The 19,434-nt window shown below is 38.4% G+C and overlaps 1 protein-coding gene and 1 long non-coding RNA gene across 2 annotated transcripts; both read left to right on the top strand.

The window, feature by feature from the left end:
* The first annotated feature begins 2,422 nt into the window (after window positions 1-2,422).
* Window positions 2,423-3,800, top strand: LOC117989777 (uncharacterized). The gene is made up of 3 exons (XM_069503916.1): window positions 2,423-2,458; window positions 2,715-2,907; window positions 3,481-3,800. Exons 1-3 carry the CDS (start codon window positions 2,423-2,425, stop codon window positions 3,798-3,800), a joined length of 549 nt encoding a protein of 182 aa, XP_069360017.1.
* A 555-nt stretch (window positions 3,801-4,355) lies between these two features.
* Window positions 4,356-11,393, top strand: LOC117989534 (uncharacterized). Its single transcript, XR_011237646.1, has 3 exons — window positions 4,356-4,664; window positions 5,381-5,570; window positions 11,111-11,393. It is a non-coding gene; the product is annotated as an uncharacterized lncRNA (long non-coding RNA).
* Window positions 11,394-19,434: the final 8,041 nt, after the last annotated feature.

The raw sequence follows: 19,434 nt of genomic DNA, 5'->3' as shown, positions 1-19,434 counted from the left end.
TGACTGACTGACTGATCTATCAACGCATAGCTCGAACTACTGGAAGGATCGGGCTGGCAAATAGCTATTATGACGTAGGCATCCGCTAAGAAAGGATTTTTGAAAATTCAACCCCTAAGGGGGTGAATTAGGGGTTTGAAGTGTGTAGTCCACGCGGATGAAGTACCGAGCATAAGCTAGTATTATACATGTTACAAAAACCAGATAACCTGTTATTAAAATTTTGTCTGTCTGCATGTCAAGGTTAATCTTCGAAACGCTTGCACCGATTTTGGTGGGACTTTCATAGGCAAACATTACTAGGTATATGTGCGATATGTGTCTAGACTAATTTTCCTCCCAAGAATACAAAGAGATTAAAAAAACTTGAATCCATGCGCTCTGTCTCACAGGAAAATAAATTAGTGTAACCGAAATCAAATGCGGTCTCGCTTGCTGTGCGTGACGCAAAAATTAATCTACAAGTTCATCGAAGTTCTCTGCTTGCTATGTAAATTCACACGTCTCCTGGCAATGATTTGTATCGTAATAAACGTCATGAATCACTGGGCGTCGTGACTGTTCGTAATTGCTTTGCCAATCGAATTAATTTCTTCGCTCAGTACTTTATGGTACAGTTTTCGAAATTGATTCCTTCGAGATATCAATAATTTTAAATCGCTTCTCTGTGCGCTTTGTTTTTGATAGTTTATTATAGTTCTGCATTGTTGGAGCTTAATTTTTAATTAATAGTTTGCCAGGCAAAGCCTGGGCTCACTTATGTATGTAACTTGCAGTAAGTAAATGTACAAACTAAAGGAAGAATTCATTAAATCGTGCATACGTGTCTCTTTATGTTTCAGTTTCACGATCAAAATAGTACCTATAGTACGCGACAGGTCGAGATCGGGGTTGAGAGTTGAGACGCCCCACACACCCGCACAGCCCCCCCGCTAACCCGGTGCGGGATAGCGCGGGTGACGTGCGGATCATGCAGAGTGTCCGCCCGCCTCTTACCCCAATTGCTATCTCAACCTGTCACGTACTATGTTTTCATGAACTGATTCATGCTAGACCATGTCATGCCCGTTATAGATCCTTGCCCTTGAGAATTCTTCGGCTAGGGCACGGTATAGCATGAACTTACCTTTATTCCCCGGTAACAAGTCATTTTTGGAGCATGTTATTAAAATATTTTATAGGCAGTACCATAAAAGAAGACCTTTTGATATCAAGAAAGCAAAACCATGTAACTTCCTTGTAATAAAAGGTAATGATTGTGGGTCGGATGTTTAGGAAAGAGGAGGGACCTCATGGGGATCTGTATATTGTTTGGGGTTATGACTTTAGTCTTGTATCAACAATATTCGACCTCCCTAGGGTATGTGCTGGTAAAGGCTGTGGGAGATCCTAGATTCACTTTCACATTTTTTCATTTTTTCAATTTCATTCCTCAATTCTTTTCTTCTTAATTGGCTCAGGTTTTCGTGGTGGAAAGCTTCAGTTTCCGATATAGTATATTCCACCGTATAGGGAAAGATGAACTGTTAAATAACTAAGTATTTTGGTACGATGCTGCGCAGAAACCTATGAGGGGATCGGTTTTATGATTGCCATAAGTGCTATAACCTCTTCAGCTTAGCATACTTGAATCTACCCCCCAATTGTGTAAGAATAACCATTTCATGGCTATCGCAATCGTCAAGAATTCTGCCCTTTGATTGGCTGTGAAAAAATGTAAACAGCGAAACAACCAATCAAAGGGCAGAATTTCTTGACGATTGCGATAGCCATGAAATGGTTATTCTTACACAATTGGGGGGCTGTTCTAAAGACTTCACCCCGTCTATCATCGTTATAAGAAAACAATAAAAGGAAGACAGTGGCCATGATCGAAGACCATGAAAATTGATTAAATTAAGTTTGGATACCAACACAATCTAAATAATAAAAAAGTGGACCAAAACCGCAGTCGGAGCTCCAGTGTTACTTTATTATGGATCATACCTGGCCATAGATTTCACAGATAGAGCCAAATTCTAAATGGCCTTGTTCTAAGCAAATTCTCGACTCGGTCAACATGACAGCAGAAAGTAATGACAGTTTAACATAACATTTACCACACATTTTTCCATTTTATGATTTTACTTAATTAGGTACTTTTAATTCCAAATTATAATATTTGTGCTGTAACAATAAAGTTTTAAAGATGCCAAATCGTGACTGTAATTTAGAATGTGTTAAGAAAGGTAAAAAAGCAGGTGGCGAAGCTTTAGAATTCGTTGGCCCAGTCAAAATAGTTTTAGTGGATCGACCTAGTCATCCGAAGGAGTATATGCGCATAATATGGCATGCTGCAATGATAGGTATTGCAGAGATGATGTTGGCTACTGTTGCAATCATCGCACAATTTTTCTCAATGAGTTATAAAAAAAGTTTTTTAATGAAAGGACTGCATGCATTATGTGGCACTATTGGGGTAAGTCATGCATGTCTGTACATATTGGCTCACTAGAGCAGTGGGTCAATGTGTACAGACCAAGCCCAAACTGAAATTTTGCGTTAAGGTTTCTTTTATAATGTACTCAAGGAAAAAAAGGTAGATTTATAGAAATTCCCGCCGAAAATTATTGCTAGTAAATTATAATTTATTCCTAAATAAATTCAACCAAGAGTCAGACTTTGGGGTTGGATTTGTTTGGTCCAAGTGAATTAATAAGACTTGCTTATTCCAGCTTCAAGTATGTTTACTAGCCGGAATTCTTGTCATGAACTCATCAAGCGGGGCCGCTGCGCCAGTGAGGGTCTCAGATAGAAAGGTGGAACACATATGCGTCCAGTTCTGTGCATTGCTATTTGGTGTTGCTTCAGCAGGTTCTGCCTATTTTGCCGGCTTTAAATCGTTAATAACGCTACATTCTATTTTTGGTAAGACAACTTGGTATCTATACATTTAAAAAAAACTCTGACCTCCCGATCTTCCAAACGCTCGGTGTCCAAATGCTTGTGGGTGCGAGGTCACCAATCCAGCACCTTGGCACCCCAATATCTATCGGTTTTTCGAACTACCTTTATGCCCTGCCCATTGCCATTAGCTTCGCAACCCGTTGAGCTATTTTAGCGTTTAAAAAACCGCGTCTCAAACGCGACGCGTGTGCGTACTGAGTCCCTATAAAAAATACTCCGGATGGGTTCGAAACTAGTCGGGCAACCGTCGACTAAACACGTGAGTACAGCCGGATTCTTCTACATGGATATTTAGTTGCTAAAAATTTTAACGCAAATAATATCACTTGTTTTAACGGTGAAGGAAAAGTGAGGAAACCTGCATGCCTGAGAGTTCTCCATAATATTCTCAAAGGTGTGTGAAGTCTCCAATCCGTACTGGACCAGCGTGGTAGACTATAGCTTAAATCCTTCTCATTCTGTGAGGAGACGCGTGCTTATAAGTGGGCCGGGCGGCGATGGGTTGAGCATGATGATGATGAAGAAATCTTTCAGGTATTGTGGCTACTGGTTTAGCAATACTAACAGGACTGTCCGGATTATTTCTTTTTGAGCTTTGTCGCCCGTCGTCGAAGGAAAATGAAAATTTCGGAGTCTGCCTATATGTTCATCTGATCACCGGTATCTTCGCATGTATTGCATCATCTATGTGCTTTGTGTCTGGGATAACGTCAGACATATTTGTGAGGTGGCTTCCTGTTCACGAAATGTATGGTTACATGGTAATCTGCTGTGCTGTCTACACGACCATTATAGTGTATAAACCAATGATAATGATTTTCACAGGACGCAGGGACAGGTTAACTGAATATTAGGTAAGTTACTTACTTTGTATAATATATAGGTACCAGTTTTTTTCCACGACTTATTCCGCGTAACTTACATGGCCTATAGACAACTCGTGGATATTGTAATCTATCAGGTATGTTCAGAATCAGATCACTGGTTCTGCGGATTGCACCCTACATTCAAACTAAGACATTCATTATGACAGAACTCGATAAAAACCACATAAAAACTATCGATATAAATGACAAGATATTAGAAACCAAATAATTCCGCGCCACCTCTTAGATAGTAATTAATGAACGACCCATTTGAAATCCAGACGTCACTGAGGTTACATTGGTGATATAGCACAAATGCAGTGAGCCAACGTGTACCAGGGAAACAGGCGAAACATTGATATTAAAAACTGGTGGTTGGAGACAAAAAATCGTTGATCTCTATGGTCATGAATCATGATGTCAGATAGGATCAACGTTTGTCAAACCTTAGTCAAAACAAAATGAAACAGTAATTAAGTATTGTAAAAAAACTTGTAAAAACACTTATCAACGATCTCTATAAATGATAATAATTAATTGTAAATATTGTAAACAAAATAAACACTCATTAATAGAGTTTTGTAAGAGGTTATTTTGTGTTGAGTGAACACTAAACTAAACATGTCGAACGAAGCCAGTAATAACGACAACCGTCCAAAAACAAGATCACGTGGGTCTGATTTTCGTTCCGTGCGTATACTGGTAATAGAACCTAGCGAGCATTATTGTAAGACGGTCTGGTGTGCCATTGGAGTTGGGTTTACTCATATTTTTATAGGAGCGACAGTTATGGCAATTTTGATGTTTTATTTGAGTATGGGAGACCTTCATGCTATCTTTTGTACCATTGCAGTAAGTTTTGTTATAGTCCATACAAAATAAGAACTTCTGAACTACAAAATAAGAATTAAAAATTCTGTGGGAATTATTTGATTTTCCGGGATAAAAAATAGCCTATGTCACTCTCCAGGTCTTTAACTATACCCATGCAAAAAATTTCGGCGATCCGTTGATCCGTTGCGATGTGATTGAAGAACAAACCAACAAACTAACAAATAAACACACTTTCACAGGGAGGTAGGGATATAATATGGGTAGGGATTTCTTGCTGTGTCTAATTCACGGGAAATAACAGCTTATTTCTGGCAAATTTTACCAAAAGTTTTTGTTCCATAAGTATACTTAGAAGATGCCCACGACTTCGATTACGTGGATTTAAGGTTTTAAAACATCCCGTGGGAACTCTTAATTTCTCGTGATAAAACGTAGTCTGTCACTCTTTAGGCCTTTAACTATATCCTACAAACCACGTCAATCTGTTGCTCCATGACGATGTGATTAAAAGACAAGCCAACGAACAAACACACTTTCGCATGCATAATATTAGCAGGATAGAGATTTAACAAACAAGTTGGTACCTACTTACTACAGCTACCTACTATTTGAAAGGAGTTATATTTCAAATACCAGTTACCAGTTCCTGTAGATAAGTTAGATATACTTATTAGTAGTTTATGCTTATAAGACGTAGATATTTTAAGGCTCTATTAATTTTTATATTATTTCAGTATCATTTCTTTACCGCAGAAGCTATATTAAGTTTCAACTATGCGAATGGCTGGTCAGTACCTTTGCATTTAAGACACAAGCGATTCGCACACATTTTCCTGCAAGTGTGTGGTATTGTGTGCGCTATAACGGGAACTGTTTTAGTTTGCACTTCTAAAGGGTTATCCGGAAGTGTACATGGTGTAACGGGTAAGTTTGAAAGCGTTTCTTTCAAATAATTTAGAACAGAAATTAAATCTATATAATACCAGATGATGCCCACGACTTCATCCGCGTGGATTTAGGTTTATAAAAATCCCGTGGGAACTCTTTAATTATTTATCCGGGATCAAGAGTAGCCTATTATTATTATTTATTATTATTATTTATTTATTATTTAATTAGAACGGCCATAAAGCCAATTACACTAATTAAAATACGAGTACAAACTAACATAAACATACTTACAAAAATTAACAACTTAAAATTATAAATTTTAAAAAGCAAAATTATAAATTTTCACAAAAGTGCAAGATCTGACCCATGAGGTCAGCCCATTTGTCAGCAAATATGTCACAGCGAGGGGACTCCTTCAGCAGTGCGTTGAGCGCAGCCAAAGTGCGCGGTATGGGTGACCTGGAACGCGCTACCGTGCGACTAAACGGACTTACGAAAAATTTGGAGCGGTGGCGGAGATAGCTGTAATTAGAGGGTGCATAAACGCAGCAGAGCTTGTTGTGTAGTTCAGAGCAGTCAATCACACCCCTAAGAATCTTGCAAATTGTACCAATTTGGTCGCAGTCTCTTCGGGTTTTGAGCGAGTGGAAACCCAAGTGCCCTTGGAGAAATTTTTAAGAAATTCAAGTAGCAAGGTGTACGTGCTTTCATATGGATTCCAAATACAAGCGCTGGTTTCTAGCTTGGCACGAACCAAAGCGTCAAATAGCAGTTTTATCGTGTAACAATTTTGAAAATCTCGAGTATTACGCAAAACAAACCCCAACCGCTGGAATGATTCGGAGGCGAGTGTAGAAATATGGTCATGGAATGTCAGTTTATGGTCAAATATTACTCCCAGGTCTTTTACATTAGTTTGTCTGGGCAATTGAACTCCGCTCATTTTATACGGGAAGAAAACTGGACACCTTCCGCGTCCAAAAGTCAATAGCCTATGTCCTTCCCCAAATTGCAAGCTATCTCTATACCAAATTTCATCAAAATTGGTTTAACAGATGGGCCGTGAAGAGTTAGCAGACAGACAGACAGAGGAAAAGTATGCATATTTTTTTTTTTATTTTTGTTTATTTGAAAGTAATCAACAGCGTAAATACATAATTATTATTTAAATTTAAATCTAGGTATAACAGAAGGCCAAAAGAGATTACTTAAAATTATAATTAAACTATTTTAACAGAATAGAGTTAGAATAAATGTAGGTATATACAATAATAAAATAAAATTACAGCAGTGTGTGTATGATTGTATGTGTGTGTGTATGCGTATGTGAGTGTGTGCTTATGAGTATGTGTGAGCGTGTGTGCATGTGTGTGTGTGTAAATGGGAGTGTATGATTGCATGCATATTTAGATGTTAGCTACTTTTTTTTTTTTGTTTTACGATGATAGTTTCTTAATTCCTTTTTAAATTTATTGTTTGATAGGTAAAATAAGTCAAACTCAGCGAACTGATTGTTATAAGTACGTACCAAGCGTGGAATTATAGAATTTCGCGCATAATTTGAGTTAGATTTGGGAACATTTAGAAGGCGCGTGTGACGCGTTCTTAAAGGTTGAGCATTAAATGAAAAGGCTGAGAGTAAGCTAGGACAATCGATTGAGCCGGTTAAAATTGCTTGCAGTAACAACATATCACATTGTTCCCTTCTATGTTCCAGTGAGCTGATACCGTAGTGAGTACACGCTTCCTCATAACTATTAAATTTTTTAAAGTCTTTAAAAGCTAAGTATTTAAGAAACTGCCTCTGTATGGTTTCAAGCCTATGGGCATATATTATGTATTGAGGCGACCAGATATTACACGCATATTTTAGAATACTCCGGACATACGCGAAGTAAAGTGTTTTTATGCATTCCACATTACTAAAAGAACGGGTTACCCGTTTGATGAAACCCAATTGTTTGTAAGCTCTATTTACTACCATATCAATATGGACATCCATTGAAAGTTTAGTATCAACTTGGATACCCAGATCTCTAACGGTAGTCACTCTGGGTAAGTTTGTGCCATTGATTATGTAGTCAAATTCAATTATATTTATTTTACGAGTCAAAGTTATATGGTGGCACTTTTTAACATTAACTGAGATCCTGTTCCTTGCGTAGTATTCTGTCAAGGCATTGAGGTCTTTTTGTAATTTATAACAATCTTCAATGGAACGTATTTTGGCGAAAACTTTTTTGTCATCCGCAAACATTAAGTATTGCGCATGGTGGAAGCAGCTTCCAATGTCAAATATATAGGCGTTATATAAAAGCGGGCCTAGAATGGACCCTTGAGGTACTCCTGAGGGTATAGTCACGAAGTCACTTCTAGCACTACCCAAGACAACTGCTTGCATATGGTTTTTAATGTATGAAGTGAACCACCGGAGCAAGCTCCCATTTATGCCAAGTACACTTAGTTTTTGAAGTAGGATAACATGATCTACACGGTCGAATGCTTTTTCGAAGTCCGTGTAGACCACATCCACTTGACATCTGTCGTCCATGCTCTGCAGTACGTAATCCGTGAAAACAGCCAAATTTGTAACGGTAGAACGATTCTTCATGAAACCGTGCTGTTCATATGGAATAGATCTAGTTATAATGGGGCGTATATGTCTGTAGACCACTTTTTCAAATAACTTACTCATCACGTTCAGGATTGATATAGGTCGATAATTTTCTATTTGGGTTTTTGATCCGCTTTTGTGTATGGGTACTATATGTGCTTCTTTCCATTTGTCAGGGAAACTGCTGAAGACATTAATGGACAGGTTAAAAATTATGGAGAGCGGTATAGCTAACTTGATAGCACACTTATTTAGAAAAACAGGTGGAATGCCATCACTACCCGCTCCCTTATTAGTTTTTAAAGTTTTCAGCAGTTTACAAACATCATCTTCACTTACAGTAATTTTACAAATGGTTTCACTGTGGTTCATATTTATAGAACTTGTTACATCGTACGAGCTAGCCGGTTTTACAAAGACACTCTCAAAATATTGACTGAATCCGTTACAAGCTGAAGTTTCATCAGAGTAAGTAGTATTACCCAGAGTAAGCTTAGTGGGATATCCTTGTTCACTATTTCTTAGGGATTTTGTATAAGAAAAGAGAAGTTTAGGATCTTTACGGATATAGCATTGCATACGCCGAGTGTAAGAGGTGTAACACTGGCTCTGTACAAGTTTTTGTCGAGCCCTGAGTATTACAAACTCGTCGTAATCGCGAGGGTTTCTACTTTGTTTCCATTGCTTGTGCTTTTGAAGTTTTTCTTTCACTATATGAGATAAAGACTTAGAGTACCATACAGGGAAATTAGATTTATATTTAACTTTAACTGGGACAAATTTATTTATGGCATCATTTAGAATGGAGTAAAAAATGTTTGTTATTTTATTAATTGAGTCAGCTACTAGTACATCGTGCCAATTAATTTCTGATAGGTATTCATTTATTTTAACATAGTCCCCTTTATAGAAATACACATAAACAAGAAAAAAAACTGACTGACTGACTGATCTATCTACGCACAGCTCAAACCACTGGACGGATCAAGCTGAACTTTGGAATGCAGATAGCTATTATGACGCACGAATCCGCTAAGAAAGGATTTTTAAAAATTCAACCCCCAACGGGTTAAAATCGGGTTTCGAAGTTTGTACAGTCCACGCGGATGAAGTCGCGAGCATAAGCTAGTTATGTATTGTATAAAAGAAAAACTACTTAACTAACTAACATTATTAACGTACAGCTTAAACAGCTCGCGTTTTCTCAATAATGTGGACCCCCACTTAGACAGAATTTTCAGAAAATCCATCCAAGCGAAGTAAGGATGAATCAGCTAGCATGCACTTTTCATTTTCATCATCATAATCAATTTATCGCCACACTACCACGCTGGTTTAGTGCAGATTGGTAGACTTCATACCTTTGAGAATATTATGGAGAACTCTCAGGCATGCAGGTTTCCTACAATGTTTTCCTGAACGAAAACATTGTGAGGAAACCTTTAACGGTGAACCGTTAAAGCAAGTGAAGTTTAATGGCTTAGAACGGACATAACTCCGAAAACTGACATGCCCAGGATCGAACCTTGGACCCACCGATTAGAAAGCTGACGTCTTAACCACTAGGCTATCACTGCTTACGTGATGGCTAAGGCCATTGATTCGTAATATGAAATGCTTCCGTTATCTAAGTACGGTACCAGATTATCCATTTATCTTTACGCATTTAGCTAATCACTGGCATGCGTTATACATAACACGGATATATCCAGCTAATATATCGAGGCAGGAATTCTATTATATAGCATTCTACTCATGACACTGCGGCAGGGCCGATTCGGGGGCAGCTAGATTGGAGCAATCTAGGATGGTCCCTATCACCTACACATGGGTCTGCCGCTCAGTATATGCGCGGACGTGTGAAGGAAAACTCGCTATCGGATGCTTATCTGCTCCCGTCAGCTGATCTAGGAGGCAATCTAGGATCCGACCTTGAATTACCCTACACACGACATATTTAGGAGGCAATCTAGGATTATCCCCACTTTTTCCCCCTAAATCTGCCCTACCGCAGTGTCGTCAGTAGAATGCTTATCTTGTGCATGTGACTTGCTATGTGGAAATTGGAGGTCGAGATCAAATGCCGCCGATATCGAGCCGATATTAAAACTGATAAGAGATCCGCGAACCGTTAATGATTAGTTTGTGATAGTTAAATGATAATACCTAGTTGTAGTCTCTTGGCAATATTTAATTAATTTTGGCCTTCAGCTCTAGAGTTCCCCAACTACAAAGTTCTGCGTTCTGCGTTCAGTATTATTAGGGGAAGGCCTTAGAGTCAATCTGTATCTAATATTCTAGTAGACCGATTTTGATTAATGGCGTTTGTACACTCATCCATGATTTGACGTATTACGTCAAAATACGAATCGAATGAGGAATGGGTACGTACAGTGCGACAAGGCTATCTTGGTGCGTGGCGAAAATCGGAACTAACGTTGCCGTCAAGTGTCCCCTTTGTTCTTGTTTGAATATTCTAAGCCTTTGTTCTCCAACAGCGCCCCCTTGTCAATGTCATTCAAGTGCCTTGAGGAAGCCTTGTCGTACTGTATTTGTATGACTGCACTTCGAAGAAAATGAACGGAAATGAACCGAATACGGATGAGTGCACAAACACTCTTAGACTATCATTGGCCTTTACAAATGTGCTGAACCTCCGATTGCCGATCTGTTTTTAAACTGAACTTGATTTTCCCCTTTTTAACTGATAGAAAATCTAAAAGCTCCCGCGGGATTTATAAAGACCCATCCGTTCAACTGTTTGTACAGAGATAGCTTGCGTTCTGGAAATTAACATAAGCAACTTTTTATCCTGGAAAGTCAAGGAATTCTCACGAGATTTTTAAAAACCTAAATCGACGCGGACGAAGTTCTCTCATTTATTTACATTATCATATTCTAGTGGTAAGTAAATAAGAGAATTAACGAGAAAACTATTATCATAATAATTTTGTTTCAGGTCTAGCCACAGCTGTATTGCATGTTATATCATTAATAATTGGCCCTTTTGTTTTATATCGCGGGCGATATTTCAGATTAGTACATACAAGTTTTGGAATACCAACATTTTTGCTATCATCTATCAGTCTTTGTAGTGCTTTATTTACAAGTGACTTTAAGAACTGGACAAATGATTCTGTTTTATTTATTTTGATAGGTTTTATTGTTTTCTATTCGACCTTTATTTTGGTGACCTGTTTTATAAAATGTATGATTAGAGTTTATTAAAAAGTACATTAAAATCTTCAGGTTTTATTTTGTTGCTACTTTTAAATATTTTGCTGAAAGCGCGTGATCAATAAGTTTTATTTAAGCACGCTTAACTGTTCTATACATATAGATGGGAGAGACAGATTCTACTGTCTATGTGTATGATGATTTTGTACAAACTCTTATTCAGTTTGCAGTTATTTAAGTAGCCACCTTTATTTTCATTGTATTCTTGTTATCATAGTGAACAATTCAATACACAATAATGTTATCTTCAAAATCTTTACTTTCAAGTACTTCAGATTCGATAACATGTAGGTATTTGAGCACTTTCTATCGGTTATCGAGTATACGTGAGAAATATTATCGTTGATAAAAGATGCGTGACCAGTATAGTTCATTGATTATTTATTTACGTGTAATAAAATGTTACGACCACTTGTAAAAGTTAAAGCCACTTATGAAAATGAAGTGACAGGGATTAGGATCATCTAGAACGTCTTCGTCATCTAGCGATCTAATTTACTTTTTTATTCAAGAATTTTTCAAGGTGGTCGAGCCGTATTAGCATGCTTTCTTATCTCTTAATTCACTGATAGAGGTTTTTTGTTCAGTATAAATATTTTGGTGCATGTTACCATCAGAGATTAGTAAACACGAGCGTATAGAGCGTGCTATATTTTTGGACTATTGCAATGATTATTATGATTATATTTGTTTATTGCAATGATTTTTTACAAAATGTGTTGTTTCTTTCTTTTCATCATTATCGTCCCAACCCACTAACCTCTCAGAATGAGATGAGTTTGGTCCGTAGTTCTCGCTGGCAAATGGCAGATTGAGAGACTTCACACACGTTTGAGAATAATTTGGAGAACTTTCAGACATGCAGGTTTATTCACGATACCTTCACCGTTGAGCAAGTATTATAATATATTATAATTGCTTCGAACGCAACTAATAAAAATTAACTTAACACCTTGCTCCTGCTGGTGGCTTATCTCTACGTATGGAAATAGTCATTGACATGGTAACATAGATTGAAAAAATCATAACTAGTTACTAGATCATTATTAGACCTCCTGTAGGCAGCAAGTAATAATGCGACCTGTTAGTGACAGTTCTAGTGAAGGCAATTATTCTCGACTAGTGTTCAGAGCATGCATGAATAGTACATTGGCTCACTCCTTAATCGCTATAAGTGTTTTTGTGTCGTTGTGCTTTGCGTTCAAGCCAATTTCGCTAAGTGCCTTTCAACTGCATATCAGGCTTTGCGACGCTAGGGTGGGTAGTGACTAGGTATCTACGAGTCTACTTTATCAGATATTGAGGTATTTGGTACTTGATGATGTCTACAACGTAATTGAAAGTTCTGGTCTGTATTATTTGAGCGCTACCACTGAAATTTGCCATAGAGATATTACGTTCATATTATATTATGATTTATATAATTCGTGTTCAGTGATGAGTAAGACAGAAGATACCTACAAAACGCGCAAGAATAGAGATAGAGCTCTAAAAATGTGACATAAGTATCCTAGTTTTTAGTACATATCTTTTTTACATAACATCATTGGAAGCAGTCAAATATTTTTGTTATATGTATTATTGACAAAACGAATTAAATAGGTTACAGTTATTAATATTTAAGTACCTACATTGTTAGTTTCCGGCTAGTAAAAATATTGAATGATATAGATTTTTTAGTAAACGCTTGTTTATAAGACATTAGTTTCTAATATAATTTTATTACACTATATCTATTTAATAATGTAATAAAATTATATTAGAACCTAATCTCTTATTTTACTTAAGTTATTATCATATTTAATAGATTTATTATATACTGACGTAGTTATTGTGGTTGTTGGGTTTTAAATTTCCCGCGAATACTCGCCAACGACACGCCTGAGCAACTTCGGCGCGGACGTCGCCCCCGCACCCTCTCTATGGCAAGATGGCTGCTTGCCTGTGCATTGTATACATGAAGTGAACAAAAAAAAAAACCAACCTAGACGCATGGCGAAGCGAAGAATTGGCGAGTGGTGAGTTAATTAAAGTATAATCGTACATTTTGGTCCTTCGAACCGGATTTTGATCTATTCTAACTGGATTCATCCATTTAAGACATCAATAAACGTTTAACATTGTATTCAGTACCTATATGTAATATAAATGTTATCTACGTAATACATATGCACACGGTTTTTTACATATCTGGCATAATATTTCAAGCTAATATTATTTCAAACTAATATTTATTCAATAACATAAGGGCTCTAATGTTATTTTCTAAATAAAATTCATAATTATATACGATTACGTCATCGTAAAGTGATCGCGCGAACCGCCATGTTATAGGCGAGGTGAAGGAACTTAGGTACATGAACTGTCATCTGGCAGCTTTTAATCAATTTTTAGTACAAAGTGCCTATTTTGTAATCAATTACGATGGCTAAAAATCCTAAAGCTGAACAAGAGCTCATGAGGTTATCGCAACCTCATGAAACTGTTAAAGAATTATATTTTATGAGAATAAATTCTCTGTATGAATTATCAAAAACTAGTATGGACAGTCCTGCCTCCAAACAAATGTTTATTTCAAAGTACAAGGATGTGGACACGTGGAAAACCTGTTTTGAAAAGGCGGTTCACGAACTTTATGCCTTAAATAAGAAATATGACCCTGATTTTGCACCAACATACACTGAATTTGAAAATTTTGATGTGTTATACTACTCAATTCAAGCAGTTGCTTTAAGTTTGCAAATATCTGAACCTGAAGGTCAACTGAAGCGTGAGACATGTCAATCTGCTGCAAAACCAAAGTTGCCTAAGTTAGAAATTTTCCATTTTGATAGTGCTTTGGAAAACTGGCCAACCTTTCGAGATACATTCACCACTCTAATACACAATAATTCTGAGTTGTCTGATATTGAAAAATTTTATTATTTGTTATCATCGGTGAGCGGCCCTGCATTAACAATATTAAAGGCAATGTCTGTCAGTGCGGAAAATTATTCAATCGTATGGAGTGCATTATTTAAGCGATATGAAAATAAGCGAGCGTTGGCTACTAACTACTTAGACAAAATGTTTAATTTCAAACCATTACAAAATGAGTCTGCGGCAGGTCTCAATTCATTTCTTCAGACATTCCAGGAAAGTGTTAAGGCGTTACAAATGTTAAATATCACAGACTTAGCACAATTTATGTTATTTTATATCGGGATCAGAAATTTAGACTCTAGTACTCGAAGGGAGTTTGAACAGTCGACTTCACAGACTGACATACCAACTTTTAATGAACTGATTGCCTTTATTGAAAATCATATTCGAGTAATCGAGATGACTGAAGGACAAATTAAATCAAAAATGGTTTTTTCTAATAAACAACAAAATCAGGTTAGGTACAGTCAGGCACAAAATAACTTATCAAAACAAAATAAATTAATTAAATCAAATTTTAATACATCAAAACCTGCGTTTGCATCCGAAGTTTCTATTAGTAATGATACTAAGGGCGAGCCCACACAATTCAAAACTAAGGATTGTTTTTATTGTAAAAAATTACATTCAATTTATCGGTGTCCGGACTATTTTGCACTCTCACCAACTCAACGGTTAGATGCAATTAGGAAACACCAGAGGTGCGAAAATTGTTTAAAGCAGCATAGTATTCAAAACTGCCCATCTTCGATTAGGTGCATGTGTTCGAGTCCACATCACTTTTCCTTGCACATAGATAAGGGCACAGATACTGCGGATAGCACAGTTGCGCTAACATGTTCGGCCTCTCTGACTGTTTTACTCGGCACTGCAGTTATTCATGTTGCAGATCGTTGGGGTAAATACCACTCGGTTCGTTGTTTAATTGACAGTGGTGCCATGACGGGCTACATTACTCAAGAGCTAGCTTCGCGTTTAGGTCTAGCACGCCGTAAATGTCACTTTCAACCATTCGGGTTAGGTGGAAATGCGGTTCAAGACCACGGGTTAACCACTTGTACAGTCAAGCCCACAAGTGAAGCAGGTCCTATATTGTCAACTGACACAGTTATTGTTTCAAAAATTACTGGTGCTTTACCCACCATGCCTTTATCTAACAAGGTGATAAATAATTTCAAAAATATAAGTCTAGCAGACCCCTCCTTTTATAAACCGGGTCCTATCGACATGTTAATAGCGGGTGATTTGTTCCCCTATATTTATGATGGCAAACGGATTCTACCACAAGAAAGTGGTATGCCAGTAGCTTTGCACTCGATTTTCGGGTACGTTCTAGCAGGTCAGACTGTGCTGTCTCAACCTTCGAGGCAGTCTGTACCTTCTTCCGTTCAACTTGGGAATCAGAAACACACTCATGTCGAGTACGTCAAGACAGGTCAGACTGTGCTGTCTCAACCTTTGAGTCAGTCTGTACCTTCTTCCGTTCAACTTGGACATCAGAAACACTCTCATGTCGAGTACGTCAAGACGGGTCAGACTATGCTGCCTCAACATGCGAGTCAGTCTGTACCTTCTTCCGTTCAACTTGAACATGAGACAAGCACCTTCAGTGCAATTTGTGGCGTTTCAACGCATATCGATAAAATAATGAATTCTTTTTGGGAATTGGAAAATATACCTACCGAGATCCCACCGAATCCAGATGATGTTTTAGCAGAACAACTATTCGCTCAGGAACATCAGCGTGATAGTAACGGGAGGTATATAGTCAAATACCCATTGCGACCGGGTTATGAGCTTGGCGACTCACGGCAAATTGCTATACGTAGGCTTCTCAATTTAGAATCAAAACTCGAACGCGAGAATGATCTCAAAGTTGAATATCACAAGTTCATGAGTGAGTATGAGTCTCTCGGGCACATGACTTGTCTAGGCTCATTACAAGACGTGGATTCGACGTATGTCATCCCGCATTTTTGTATTGTCAAGCCTTCAAGTACCACGACCTCACATCGAGTGGTGTTTGATGCTTCTTGTAAGACTTCTAACCTCAACTCTCTCAATTCGGTAGTTTTGCCAGGTCCTAAGCTACAAGCGGATCTTAATGAGCTCATCATTAATTTCAGACTCAAAGAAATTTGTTTGTCTGCTGACATTTGCAAAATGTACAGGCAAATTCTAATCGAGCAAAGTCAACGGCCATATCAACACATTCTATGGCGTGTTTCCCAGGATCAACCTATTAAGGTTTACGAACTCAACACAGTTACATATGGTGTTGCCAGCAGTCCATACCTAGCTATAAAGGTACTGCACACTTTAGCGGATGAGGAAGCTGCAACGTATCCTCAGGCCGCCCAGGCCCTCAAGAAAGCATTCTTTATGGATGATTTCTTGTGGTCCGTGGAGACAGTTGATGAAGCTCTACAACTTCAAGATGATCTCATCGCTCTATTGAAACGTGGTGGTTTTCTTTTGCGAAAGTGGTCCAGTAACTCGTTACCAGTTCTCGAGCATCTGCCAGACGACCATCGAGAAACCCCACTGTCATTTGACGATGACAAGAGCTTCGCAATCAAAGTTCTTGGCCTGCAGTGGTCACCCGCTTCCGACTCTTTCACCTTTTCAACTGTGCCTCCAAACCCGGTGGTAACTAAGAGAACTATTTTATCTCAAATAGGTCGTCAGTTCGATCCTCTAGGATATGTGGCTCCTTGTATCTTCTATGCAAAGTGTCTAATGCAGCAGCTATGGTCCTTACAACTAGGGTGGGACGAACCATTGCCAGCGGATTTGGAGGCTCAGTGGCAAACATATGTCAGTGAACTTCATTTACTGTCTCAGTTCAAGCATGAACGACATGCTGTTCTCAAAAAGCATATTCAACTTCAAGTTGTAGGATTTTGCGATGCATCTTCAAGGGGCTACGCTGCTGTGGTCTACTTACGTACTGAAAACACTGATACCAAAATCAGTTTGTTGATTGCAAAATCAAAGGTCGCACCTTTAAAAACAGTTTCTATTCCTCGATTAGAGCTGATGGCTGCGCACCTATTATCCAAGTTAATCAAATATGTATATTCAATGTTAGTAACTCGACAACAGGTATCAGAGATACTTTTATTCACCGACTCGTCAGTGGTCTTGAACTGGCTCAACACGCCTAGTCACACTCTGAAGACTTTTGTGGCCACGCGTGTTGCCAAGATCAATGATGCAGTTCCTTCCTCGTGCTGGAATCATGTCTCAGGCGATAGTAATCCGGCGGATGTGTGTTCTCGTGGTGCGTTACCATCAACGCTACTTGAGATGCCAGAATGGCTCAGCGGCCCACAGTGGCTGTACGAGAACAGATCCACCTGGCCTATAAAGTCAATTGAAGAGTTCAGGGATGAGAATCCACCAGAGCTGAAACCAAGCCCTGCCTTTGGTTTGATTACGACTCAGAAACCTGAGACTAATTTTCTGTGTGAACTGGCAGAAAAGTTTTCAAGTTACACTAAATTAATCAATGTTGTGGCTCGCTGTTACTTATTTCTAAATAACAGTAGATGTCAACCTAAGAAGAGAAGAAGTTTCTCAATTTCCGAAATGAGGACGGCTCATAATGCAATTCTCAAAAGTGTTCAACAGCAACATTTTTCTGATGATATTGCTGCCTTGTCCAAAGGTGAGAAATGTAGTATAGCCCTTCGAAAGCTGAATCCTTTCCTTGATTCAGACAATTTCCTCAGGGTGGGGGGTAGGCTGTCCCAGTCAGACTTGCCTTTCGCTACAAAGCATCCGTTACTTCTTCCTAAGACGAGCCATTTTACCAACATTTTAATTGACCATTACCACAGATTGCACTTACACGTGGGTCCGCGTACTCTTCAAAGTATCCTCTGTCAAAAATATTGGATAGTTTCAGCACGCAGAGTGATAAGGTCACGCACCACGAAATGTATTGCGTGTTTTCGCGTCACGCCATCCATTAAACAACCCATGATGGGTGAACTCCCTAAATTTCGGTCTGAGGACATCCATGTCTTTCATACAGTCGGAGTGGATATGGGTGGTCCGTTTTACATCAAAGAGTCCACTCGTAAAAATGCGCGTGTTTACAAAGCATATCTGTGCCTTTTTGTCTGCTGTGCCACTCGAGCAGTGCATTTAGAAGTTGTTTCATCCTTAAGCACCGAAAGCTTTTTACATAGTTTTGACCGTTTCTGCGCAAGGCGTGGAATTTGTAACTCCTTAATATCAGACCAGGGGGCCAACTTTGTATCGGCTGGTAGACACCTTGCAGAAGTCTCGAAATTCTTAAAATCAAATTTCAACGAGCTATCGACCGAGCTTTCTAAACGTAATGTCAAGTGGAGACATAACCCACCAACTGGCAGTCATTTTGGTGGAATTTTCGAAAGTGGCATCAAAATGGCTAAACTGCATTTAAAGAGATCGGTCGGCACTCGAGCTTTAACCTTTGAAGAGCTTACCACTGTGTTTGCTCGTGTCGAAGCAGTTCTTAACTCCAGACCATTGTGCGCCTTATCAAGCGACCCAAATGAATTTGAGATGTTAACGCCGTCACATTTCTTGATAGGACGCGAACTGCTATCCGTACCCGAATATGACATTACAGAAATTTCTGAAAACCGTTTAAACCGTTGGCAACTTGTGCAACAAATCTCTCAACAGTTTTGGAGAAAATGGAGGCAGGACTACCTCCATTTGCTACAACAACGGCAAAAGTGGCTTACCAAAAATTCAAATATGAAAATAGGTGATCTGGTGTTAGTAAACTCAGATCATCTTCCACCCTTGCAATGGAGTCTCGCAAGAGTCACTAAATTGCATCCCGGGCCTGACGGCATAGTTCGCGTGGTCAGCGTTCGAACAAAGAATTCCGAATTCACTCGACCCATAGTTAAGTTGAGTCCTTTACCTCTGGAAACGGAGTCAGCTTAGCCATGTATGCATAATGTCTTTATTTATTTACATATATTTTGTTCAACTTAGCTTCAATTATATTTTCGTTAGCCATTTAGTTTATGCAATTCAACATGCTTATAATTATATGTCTATATTTATTATCTATACAGTCCACACTCTATTAAATTAATTATTCAACTAACAGTTATG

This window comes from Maniola hyperantus, chromosome 16, assembly GCF_902806685.2.
Source record: "Maniola hyperantus chromosome 16, iAphHyp1.2, whole genome shotgun sequence".
Lineage (NCBI taxonomy): Eukaryota > Metazoa > Arthropoda > Insecta > Lepidoptera > Nymphalidae > Maniola > Maniola hyperantus.
This window is presented reverse-complemented; position numbering and strand designations above follow the sequence as displayed.